At 38.3% G+C, this 12,241-nt stretch overlaps 1 protein-coding gene across 6 annotated transcripts in view; it reads left to right on the top strand.

Annotated features, from left to right (window-relative positions):
• Positions 1-12,241, top strand: part of LOC117792686 (putative transcription factor capicua) — a 53,252-nt gene that overhangs the window by 26,691 nt on the left and 14,320 nt on the right. For 5 of the 6 annotated variants that reach the window (XM_034632915.1, XM_034632914.1, XM_034632911.1 and 2 more), the window contains exons 3-5: positions 8,684-10,129; positions 11,172-11,309; positions 11,370-12,028. In XM_034632915.1, the coding sequence (XP_034488806.1) occupies positions 8,900-10,129; positions 11,172-11,309; positions 11,370-12,028 (2,027 nt within the window). In that variant the 5' untranslated portion in view covers positions 8,684-8,899. Of the gene's footprint in view, positions 1-8,683; positions 10,130-11,171; positions 11,310-11,369; positions 12,029-12,241 lie in introns of those variants that run through there. The other variant, XM_034632916.1, reaches the window with a different exon arrangement.

Here is a 12,241-nt window from a genome sequence, read left to right as displayed (position 1 = left end):
TATAACAATGAAATCAAAACACAGCAGCTCAAGAAATTTGCATTTAAAGCTCAATCAAATGCAATTTGCATGTCGTAAAAAAACCAAGAAATAAAGAAAACAGAGAACAGAAAACAGAAAACATACAAAACGCATTTTTTACTTACTTTACCAAATGTCTGTGTTTCTCTGTGTTGTCTCTCTTTGATATTTTCTTTGTATTTCATAAATATTTATTAGATTTGCATTACCTAAGCGCTCTGAAATGCAACACTGTATGTATTCAGGGCTGTCATCGTCATTTGTTATCTTTTTAAAATTATATATGTATGTCAACTTATGGTTTAAGCATCAATCTAATTGTTACTGTTTATTGTAAAGGGTCTATCAAACTGTCAATTTTCAAGCATTAACTTCAAAAAGTCACTTTTCTCATCTTCTTATCTACATTTGTTAACGTCTAAAAAACGCTGCAATCTTTTGATAACTATATATACCATTTTTAAATTATCTATTTCCACGGTTTAAATGAACTCAATATTACTCAGTTTAAGTAGTAAGTGTTGTGAATATATATTCAATTTTCTACAATTTATTAAAGTGACTTGCTTAATTCTAATGGGAATATTCTCAATTGCCAACACCTTGCAAAATCATTTAGCTGTTAGCCTGTGGTAACAAACAATTTGCATTAAAAATTCACTTTCCTGTACTGTAATTTAGTTAATAGAAGAACTGGACAAACCTATTAGCCATATATTTATAATATATAATTTTCGCTGTATCAGGGAGTGTATTTAAACACCCTGTACATAAAAAGAATAAAGAGTCTACTAATTTTGTTAAAAAAAAAAGCTCTAAAATTTGGAAAAATAAAAAATTAAAAAGAATATAAAAATTGAAAGATAAGCAATTATAAATTACAAATTTCAGATATAGACTTGATAAAGTATCATAATCCCGATTCAGACCAGGTTAGGTACAGGGTTTCTTACAGTCGGGGTCTCTCAAATGAAACCATTTCTACTAGTTTTTAAATGATGATTACACAACTTATCAAATAGAGAAAATACTTTTCGATTAGCAGGTGGTTCGCTGTTGCACTCTGGGCGATGGATTATTAATCTTAGCTGGATCTTATTTCAAATCAATTTCATCAGCAGAAAAGCAACAACAACAGCAACGTTTGCTCGCAACTTTGTTGCCGCTTTTGCACACAAGCAAAAGTCTGTGTTTGACTGAAGCTCAACTTTAGGAGCAGTTATTGACGCTGACGCTGACGTCGACGCCGACGCCGACTTCGGCAGCAACAACAGCGACAGCAGCATCCAGAACAGTAGCCCAGGCAGCGACAGCAACAGCGACAGAAACGGCAAACCTCAACTCTGTTTATTCTTGTCGAGCTCATTTTGTTTTGTTTATTTTTATACTTTACTGCTTCACTCTTTCGCATTTTCTCTTTCAACTCATCGTCGTTGTGGGCATATTGCATTGAAATTTGCAACACATTCCACTTTGTTGGGTTCTTTGGCTACCGTTTGACGTTTTAGTTGAGGCAAAGGAGGCATGAGAAAAAAAAAACTGAATTGAAATGATTTAATGCAAATTTTATGCGCCATATTTTTTTGCATGGCAACGTTCTTTGATTGCTGTTGTTGTTGCTGTTGCTGCTGTTGCTTTTTGCCTTTGCGCCTCATCGCCATCATCAACGATTGTCAGCAGTATTGTTGTCGCTGTCTTTGGCAACATTTTAATACATTTTGCAACGGTTTCGAATTATTCTGATGGTTCGGCTTCTGTTTGCGTAATTAAAGTGCTCAGAAGGCTCCCGATACGGGAATACCATATCATAACGAATCAATACAATAATTGATACTATTTCCAAAGATGGGCCCAATTAACTACATTTTTAACGAAGCAACTATTTCGGTAAGAGGTTCTATTTCAGTTTTCTGGATCCAAAGAAATACAATTTTTTGAACGAATTTAGTAAAATTTAAATGCAGAAAAAATTAAGATGCCAAACCATGATCAAAATGACATTCCGCTTAAAAATCGGTATAGTTTTGCCAAAGTTATGACAGCTCGAAGTTACTCAAGCCTCTGATCTAGCAACTTTACAAGTCAAAATTTTTCCTAATTTTGACATGATTTTTTACAAAAAAATGAAAGACCTCAGAATCAAGTTTAAAGTGTCGTTTTATACTAATAACGATATAAGGAGTTGATTAAAAGTAAAAACATGAGATTTAAAATTTTGAATTTTCAAAATTTCAAAGGGGACCCTTACCATTAACGTGGAACCATGGCTATGATGGTCAAAAAAAAATAAAATTTTCTTAATGCAAAAAATTTAAATACAGAATGAATTAAGAGAGCGAATCATGATCAAAATGGCATTCCGATTGAAAATCGCGTCAGTTTTCTTAAAGTTATGACAGTTTGAAGCTTGTCAACTCTTTGACCTAGCAACTTTACCGGTGCAACCGTTTCGGTTTTCGGTTCTTGAAACATAATTAATTTTAGTTATGGTTTCAGTTTCAGTACTAAAAATTAAACAGTTAGTTTCGATTAACGGTTTTGATTCCGGTTACGGTGTTATTTCCTGATGTAAATTCAATATATCGAGAAAATCGAGTTGTTTTTCAATTCAAGCTTTAAATTTTTTTTACTTTTGTAAAATATAAAAGTTACAAATCGCTAAAACATTTTTGATCGGATGAAAACATGGTGTAATAATAATGCATACAATGATCATGAAATTAACTACTATATCATGAACTTAAACCGCTCTGAGAATGTAACTGATCCATAGCCAAGTTGCAACCATTCAAGTGCACAGCTTAAGTGCTGTTTGAGATTTTATTGAGCAAATGGCACTGCCTGTAATTAGCCTGAATGAACGATGGAAAGGGGAATGGGATTGGGACAAGATTGTGAGTTCAAATGAGTTTTGTATTCTTTTCGCGCTAGGACAAAAATTTTAATTAGTGTGTGCGCCTCAATTTGTGCAACATCAGCGCAAATTAATCGCAGTGCATTAAAGCCAATTAGAACAACGGCGACTACAACAGCAGGGGCAACAACTAAAATGCCAGTCTCGGAGCATCATCTAGAAGATGTCGGCGCCATTCCAAGAAAGTTGCTGTTGTTGTTTTTGTAATTGTTGTAATTGTAATCAAGCTGCAGTCGACGTTGAGAACTGACGTCGCTGCTCTGTCCATTCTGCTCTACAGTCCCCAAATACATATGTAAAGCTAGTCAACAAAGTGTTTTGAAAAAATACAAATTAACATATAAACATATTTGATTTTTGATTTCTAAAAACGTAAAATTTTGAACTTTTCCTAAAAAAACATAGCCAAGAATTACATATAAGATACATATATGAATTAAAATAAAAATTCATAAAAATTGTGTACATTTTTGATTTTGTCAAAACACTTTCTTGGCTAAGTGTATCTCAGGCCTTGCTATTTCTGTTATTCCTTTTAAATTTTTTCGCTTCGTCATCTCATCTTTGGCCATTGCAATCAGAAAACGTGCCCAGGACACCTAGCGACATCATCACAAGCCCCCGTTGACCCCTTGTCCCCACACAGCCCTCGCCTGTTCCATATCTCGTACATCTCGTACATATGTATGTATTCCTACAACCAAATTCCTTGTCGTCGAATTTTTGCTCAACATTTTCTCGCGTTTCGCGTTGCTAGGCAGAGACAGCAGTCAGCAAACTCAACACACAAACACACACACGCAGACATACATATGTAACTTACACAAAAATACACACAGACACACACACACACAAACACGCATACAGTCATGCTCACTCACTTAGTGTGCAGTCGTCTTTACAACTCAACAGCATCGCAGCACGACAGACGCTGCACTGCGACCCCCAATCTACTCCCCTAATGCACCCCCGCCCTCGGCAATAGTCTTTTCATTCTTCTACACTGCGTTCCTTTTTTTTCTCATTTTATTTTACTTTATACTAGTGTGCAGCGCCGCACTTGGCAACAACAACGACAACAACAACATAAGCTGAGCCACAGTGCATACGAATAATTTACGCCATGCAAAGGCAAAAAGCTAAAAATGAGTAAAGGCTGCTGCAGCGGCAGCAGTAGCAGCAACAACAACTGCAAAGAGTTGACCTACAGTCGTGGCTAGTTTAATATGTACACAAGTAATTCGATGACAAAATATTAATGCACGTGAATTATAAATGCATAAATTAATCAAATTTAAATATCTTTATTAAAGTGTTTTGTGAATGCAAAACAATTTTTTTTATACTAAGATATTATGTTTAATAATATTATCTATTATTTTTTATCTTAATTACATTTGAAAATACTGTAACTGTAAAAATCTGCTTAACTTAATAAATAAAAGTATGCTAATTTTTATGACCAGCACTGTTACGCGCGCCAATGTAACTTCTTTCTCTCTGCCGCTGGCGCGAATTGCATTCATGCGTGCACGTGTGTGTGTGAGTATGTGCGTGTGTGTATATGCATGTGTAAAGCTGCTCTCGTACGGGACGAACAACGCACGACTTGTTTGCATTTACTCTACGCAAATGAGCGACGTCGCTGTTGTCGTTTTTATTTATTCTTTTTTTTTTCTTTTTGTTATATCTTCAAGGGTGGGGTGCCCTGCAATAGTGTGGGTTGTGTGTGTGTGTGTATTGGGAGGGTGCCGGCAACCACAGGAGATCCCCTTCCTGACCGCCAAACGTTTGCACACAACTCACTCTCACTTGACGCTGCTGCGCTGCAGTTTTTAACATTTTGCAATGCTTTCAATGACTAAGAGATTTGTTGTTGTTGATATTATGGAGAATGGGAGGACTTCTGACGAGTTGGCAACAACATACAAATCACAGCATACAAATTCGCCTGCTAACTGAGCGAACGCGCTCACTCTCTCTCTCTCTCTCTCTCTCTCCTGCTTCGCCATTGTTTACCCCACTCTTGTGCTCTCTCTCTCTCAACTAGTGCTGCTCCCACTGCCATCATTGTTGTTGTTGCTGCTGCTGCTGTCAACGAGTGGGGTTACTGACTTTGCAGCAGCCAGGCAGCGTCAGACTGCTACCGTTGCTTTTGTATGTGTGTATTAGTGTATGCATGCCTGCATGTCAATGTAAGTGCGTGCGGGCAGCGCAGTTTCAGTTAGCAGCGAATGCAAAGTGAGTAATTGCAAGGAACGATAGCAGCGAAGCGACGACGACGACGACGCGTCGTAAGGTCTGCGTTCAATTTGAGTCTTGCGTTTTTGTCTTTGCTTCGCTCTTCTTTGCACAGCTTCTGCATCTGTGGCTGTGTGCATTTTACACTTTTGCTTCCTCACTTTGCTTTCGTTAATGTTTGGCGCCAAAACACTATATGAAAACCAATTGCCGTTAAGGTTCAAAGAACTCTCTAGTCTAATTACGATGCATTCGGTCATATCATAACAAATTAATACGACATGCATATAGACATAAAGTTGGTTAAGAAAGTACTTTGCCAAATAAAATATTTCCCATATTTGTTTTTTATTTTTAAAAATATGTAAAATAGAAAATAAAAAGAAACAAATAATAAATATTTTTTTGCGAGAGTAACCTTTTTGGTCAAAACACTTTCTCGTCTTATTGTACATATGTTTCACTTACTAGAATTTATCATGACTGCATTGAGAGCGATCGGACAATTGCAATGGGTTAAAGTTGTATGTTTGCATGTAGACAACACAAAAACTGCAGCAATTGAGAAGCTTGCCAACTGCAGTTTTCAACCACATAATAATGAGCATCAGCAATAACGACAACACCAACAACAATAATGACAATTCAGATGACTAAAACTGAAACACAGGTTTTGGACATAGCGGCGACTACAATAAATAGATAACTGTAATAATGCACACACAAACATTACCACTCTTTGGTCTAAAGTCAAACTTGAAATGAATACCACACTGTAAAACTGTCCACTCCCATTACCACAACTACATGCTACAGTAGTGGCAAAATAAAAGCTGTACAAATGTAATTGACAATTTTAGAATCTAATGGGCACATCAAATACTTTATGCATAAATGTATTCTCATTTATTTTTTTTAACTTTTTATTGATAAAAATTTTTAATTTCCTATTAATATTAAAAGTTATTAAATGAGTGTTCTCAAATATTTGCAAAAACAGCACGAGCAGCACTTTAATGGCCTCCACTGTATTTTTGTAGATGTAGAATGAATGTAGAGAGCTTAAGCGCAAACTGATTGGCAGACTCACTGGTAATAAAGGTGGAATAGGTGTCCTTTAGTTCAGCACGCATTTTTTATAAAAACACATACATACATATAAAATAAAAAGATATTGCTGTAATTTGCTTAAACTCTAAATAACTATGTGCATTTGACCAACAAATCACAGAAGCTTCTGACTGTTGCTAATGACACAACAACTATGATAAAAAGACAGACAGAGTGAGAGAGTGAGAGAGAGAGAGAGAGAGAGAAAGAGAACTACTCTAAAGCTCCCACAAAATTGCAAAGCTTTTGAGCCTAGCAACTAACCCAAATGAAAAGCAGAATTGTAGAAAGCAAAAAGCAAAAAAATAAAATGAAAATAAAGCAATCATTGCACTTGTTCCGCACACAGCAGCAGTAACAACAACAACAACAACAACAGCAGCAGCAGCAGCAGCAGCATCATGAATGAGGTTTTATTCCTGTTGCTATGTTGCTTCAATTTTCTATTTTTATTTTGTATTTGATGTTATTTTGCCGTGTGGCCCACAATGGGCGTGGCAGTCATTTCCCGCAATTACGCCTACACACAACGAAGCGTCATAGACGAAGAGAACCAACGAGTTGATAATGATAATTATGATAAAGATGATGATGATGTTTTGTGTGAAATGATAAGTCGAATTGCAGTGGTTTGAAGAAATATGGCAACACTGCAGCTTACTCACTACACACACACACACAGACACATATACATGCACACATTTACCTGCACAAGGAAATATTTTTGTGATGCCTGGGAGTATGCTACAGTTTTTTTTGTGGAACCGCATTGCACTATGCCAGCTTTGATTGAATTGTGCGGGGCGAATGTGAAAGAGAAGGAGAAAGAGCAAGAGGGGAAAAAGGAGGAAGGACGAACTATCAATTTTTTGGTGGGAATTGACGTGTGCTAAAAGTGATTTCGATACGGTTTGTAGAGTATGCAACTGTGTTATATGTTTTAAATTCTTGAATTTTCAAAACTAAACTTTTCTGAAAATAAATTTGTAATTTGTCTTTAAAAAATATACACTTTGTGTTTTATTCTCAGTTAAATTCTTAGTGCATCGATTTGAAGAAAAAATAACTGTCTTTATTGTTGGTAATTTGCCATTTCCACATAATTATTTTCTTATCAGAGCTTGACTTTTAGTCTGAAAATTTCCAACCCGTTTATCTGAATTTCACCTCGAACGTCAAAACATGACATATACGACTCGTATAACAGGGTCTCCATTGGTAACTATGCGCCATAATAGACTCAGAGCTTTGCAGGCGTGCAATCTAAATGTGAGCTGGCCTCCAAACAGACCTAGGATGGGGGGAAAAGGGCTTGTCAAGGCTCTGACGCACAAGTTACCCAAAGTCGAGGCTACAACGGCCGTGCACAGTGTCTGAAAGACACATTAGCGTATTGAAATAGCAAGGGGAATTTCAAATTTCAAGAAAATGCAGAACTATAAATTAAAATTAATTAGAGAATTAAATTATTGTTACAATTATTTTGATAGCATTAAAGTTTATGTACTGTAAAGCTTGGCTCACTTTTGATTTATCTCATACATTATACTGCACCTAATGACTGACTTTGTTTTACTTTCTTCTTTTTTTTTGGAGTTATGGTGGGGCTAAATTTTTATTTAAAAAAATATCTAAAAATTATTGTGACATTTTAAAAGTCATACCTTAAATTCGAACAATTTTAAACGATTTAAGAAGTTATATAATTTAAATAGTAATGAAAATATGGTGTCTAACATTGTTTCCTTACATCAAGATTTATTTAAAAATATTCTAAATTGGACCACTGTGCTCTCAGTATGCCTTCGACGTCAGCGTGTCTGGCATGTTGTTGGGCTGTTAACCGTTAGCCAGCGTCAGCGTTGCCAGATGCATTTCATTTTTGTATGCAACTGTACTGAGTTTTATATATGTATGAAGTATATACATTGTGTGTGTGAGTGTGTTGGCGTTGGCGGCTTTGGCATTAAATGTTTCAAGTATCATTCATACGAGTATGTATTTCATTTGTACTCTGGGTAAAATGGCACCTCCTACGCCAGGAGGATCCTAGAGCTCGACCACGCCTCGACTGCTATGTAAATTAAAATGCTTCCGTCGTCAGAGACAGACCAACAGACGGACAGGCAGACAGACGGACAGACAGACAGACGGACAGACAGACAGACAAACAGACATAACGAGTTATGTATGTATGTATGTATGAATTTTTGGTCCGAGATTGAATTTTATTGCCCCGGCAACTGGCAACTGGCGAAAGTTGGCGAGGTCGCAGCGCCAGGATGTCAGAATTGTCAGGATGCGAATTGCACTAATTATGAAATGACATTTTAGCGATTTTAAATGGTTTTCTGTTGTCAACTTGATTAATGTAAACTCGTAATTTTCATTTTGCAGGCGGCGATCCTAATGATGATGTTGCCAATGTTGGGGGCGATGTCGTTGCACAACAACAACAACAACAACAGCAATTGCCACTACAGCTGCTGCAACACTAGCCAACATTGAAAGCAACACCAACACAACAACAGCGGCAACAAGCAGGAAATAAGCCAGACACATGTTGCTGCTACAATTGAAACGAGAACAACGAGGAGAGCAACAGCAACAACGATGCTTAGCGCTGCCAATGCAACAGCAGCAGCAACAGCAACACACACTGCAGCAGTTGCCGCTGGCGAAACTTATGTGATAACAAATAAACACCACCATCAACAACAGCAACACGCGCAGCAACAACAACAACAGCAACATTTTGTTGTTGCCGCCAACACAATGGTTATACCAGCAACAGCAGCAGCAGTCGCCGGTATACCAACAGCAACAACAACAACAACAACCACAGCAGCAGCGGCAGCAGGAGTTGAGACAGCACAGCCCCAACAGCAACAGCAGCAGCAGCAACATGTGTTGTTTCAGCCACAATTACAGTTACAAACAGCAGCAACACCTCAGCAACAGCAGCAACAGCCGTCGCAGCCGCGACAGCATCCCAAGAAGCGCAAATTTGATCCAGCTGAGCTGGACAAAGCCGAGCAACAGCAACAGCAACATCAGCATCAACACCAGCAGCCACAACAACAGCAGCAACAACAACATCAGCCGCAGCAGCAACAACAGCATACGTTGCATAAGCAACAGAAACCCGCCGATACAAATGGCAACAGCGATGCGATGTCCAATGGCAATGTTGCTGCCGTGCAGCAACATGCATTGGCGTTGCGCAGCATGATTGTCGGCTCGCCAGCAACAATAAATTGTGCAGGTGCAGGTGCAGGCGCCAGCAACAGCAACAGCAGCGATATCAGGCAGCAGCAACTGCAACGTATTATAATCACATCGCCACTGCAACATGCGACAAGTGCAAATAGCAAGCAGCATGTTGCAAGCAACAACAGTAGTCATGCAGCAATCAATCATCATTCGCGTACACACACTCCCGTCTACTATCAACAACAACAACAGCAGCAACAACCACGTTTTAGCTTTATATCACACAACAATCAGCAACATGTACAGGAACAACAGCAACAACAGCAGCAGCAGCCGCAACAACAACAACAGCAGCAGCAGCAACAACAACACGAGCCTGTTGCTTTACTCGATCTCAGCGAATGGACAAATACGCGTGTCCTGGCCAAAGTTGGTAAATTTTATGCACCCGGCATCATACGACAAGTGCATGAGGCAACCACAGCGGCCACGCCCACAGTTACAGCCAATACGCCCCACTCAATACTCGTGGAATTCGATGCCGCCGAATTTGGCCAACAGCTGTATCAGGATGTATTGCAGCTGGGACGCTACAATGTGATACTCGATGCCAGTCCGCCCATGGCTGATGTAAGTTCCCTCACTCTCTTCCATCTACTCCCTTTCTCCCTTCTATATCCCTAAAAACTTATAAAAATCGTATAAAAAAATAACTAAATAACAAATTGACTATGATCATAATTAATTTATTCACTTACCTTAGCATGAATAATAAAAATAGTAATCGGAACTTGACTAAATTTGTTAGGAATATGTTAATCAATTTTAAACTCACATCTTGTTAGGTTAAAGAGATATAGTATTTTTAAAACAAAAAAAAAGCCTTTATACATCAACTAAATTTGTTATGATTGTTCCTAGGAATGATGAAGTTCTCTTTCCTTCATAATAGATCAAAATTTGTGAGTTTTAAAGCAATCATTTAAAAAAATATAAGTTTTTTATGGCAGAGTTCAGTTTTCAACAGATCATTCCTATATGTAGTGTTAATGTGATATATACTGCCTTTCACAGGAGATCTTCGTAGTTGATATTTTTAAAACCAAAAAAAAAAGACTATACAGTAATTAAATTTGTTATTGATTGTTCCTATTTAGGGTCGATCAAGTCCTCTTTCGATTAAATTCCTTCATAATGTATTATATAACAAAATTTGTGAGTTTTAAAGCTTTAATTAAAAACAAAAAATAAAAGTTTTTCATGACAGAGTTCCGTCTTTAATCCAATATATATATCAATCCAATATATAGTGTTATTGTAATACTGCCTTCCACAGGAGATTTTCGAAAATGATATTTTTAAAACCAAAAAAAAAGACTATACAATAATTAAATATGTTATTGATTGTTCCTAGGATAGATAAAGTTATCTTTCGAATAAATTTCTTCATATTATTATAATTTATTAAATATCAAAATTTGTGAGTTTTAAAGGGATAATTAAAATAAAAAAGATTTTCATGACAGAGTTTAGTCTTCAACGGATCATTCCAATATGTAATGTTATTGTGGTATTTACTGCCTTCCACAGGAGATGTCGGAGATTTCTGAAATTATTAAAATGTATAGTTAAATCCAACTAAAATTTAATGCCATCTCTCCCTTAAAAACAGATCACGCTGGAGGCGCGCGTTTGTGTGCGTCAACGTGTGGAGGGTCGCAACGTGGGATGCGTCTATGTGGAGGGCATCCTGATGGACATCAATCAGGGCACCAAGCAATATACCGTGCAATTGGCCAATGACGACGTTGTAAGTACAATCTATACATCTTAAACAAACAAAATACCTTAATTTGCATATTATTTTCAGCCCAATACGAAGGTTGTACGTCGCGCCGATTTGCGTCTCCTGTTGCCGCCCTGGTGGGACGAGCTCAATGAGCTGACGCCTACGGCCGCCAAGCGAAAGCCGGAACCGTCAACCGCTGGTGCAGCTGGTGCAGCTGGTGCAGCTGGTGTTTATCCCAAGGCGTTTGTGGCCACGGGCTACGATGGCAAGCTGCCCACGAGCACATCTTCGGGTGCACAGCAACAGCAGCAGCAGCAGCAAAAACATGAGTATTATCGTGCGGCTGCCACATCGCCATTCCAGGGCGGCGTGGTGCCACCGCCGCCACTGTTGGCCCATGTGGAGCAGCAGCAACAACAACAGCAGACCAATGGTCTGCCTGATATTGTGATCTCGCCTGGTAGCAATGGACAGCAGCAACATCATCATCTGAAAATGCACGTGCCATCGCCAGCGCAGCAGCAGCAGCAACAACAACAACAGCAGCCGAGAAGCTACGACGACTACGACTCGGATGATGAGCTGAAACGGGTCGGAATCGGTTACTCACCGGCCGCTGGCGATGTGGATGCCGAGAAGATGAGCGCCTGCAGCAAACGCAGCAGCATGCAGAGTCGCGGCAGCACATCCAGCTTACTCGATCAGAGGCTGACACCACGATCTCATCCGGCAACTCCAAGGTACTTTACTCTAGTTACACTGGTGTCCCACACACGAGTTTCGGGTGTAGTTTTTATTAATAATTTGCAATATTTACTACAAAATGATTGTTAGAAGAATACAGTGCTGTTCCAAATTCATTAACACAGTGATTGTTAGAAGAATACAGTGCTGTTCCAAATTCATTAACAATTTTTCATACAGTGGTGTCATCAAAAAATGGACCAAGTGCT

This window comes from Drosophila innubila (genome assembly GCF_004354385.1).
Source record: "Drosophila innubila isolate TH190305 chromosome 3R unlocalized genomic scaffold, UK_Dinn_1.0 2_E_3R, whole genome shotgun sequence".
In the NCBI taxonomy this organism is placed as follows: Eukaryota; Metazoa; Arthropoda; class Insecta; order Diptera; family Drosophilidae; genus Drosophila; species Drosophila innubila.
This window is presented reverse-complemented; position numbering and strand designations above follow the sequence as displayed.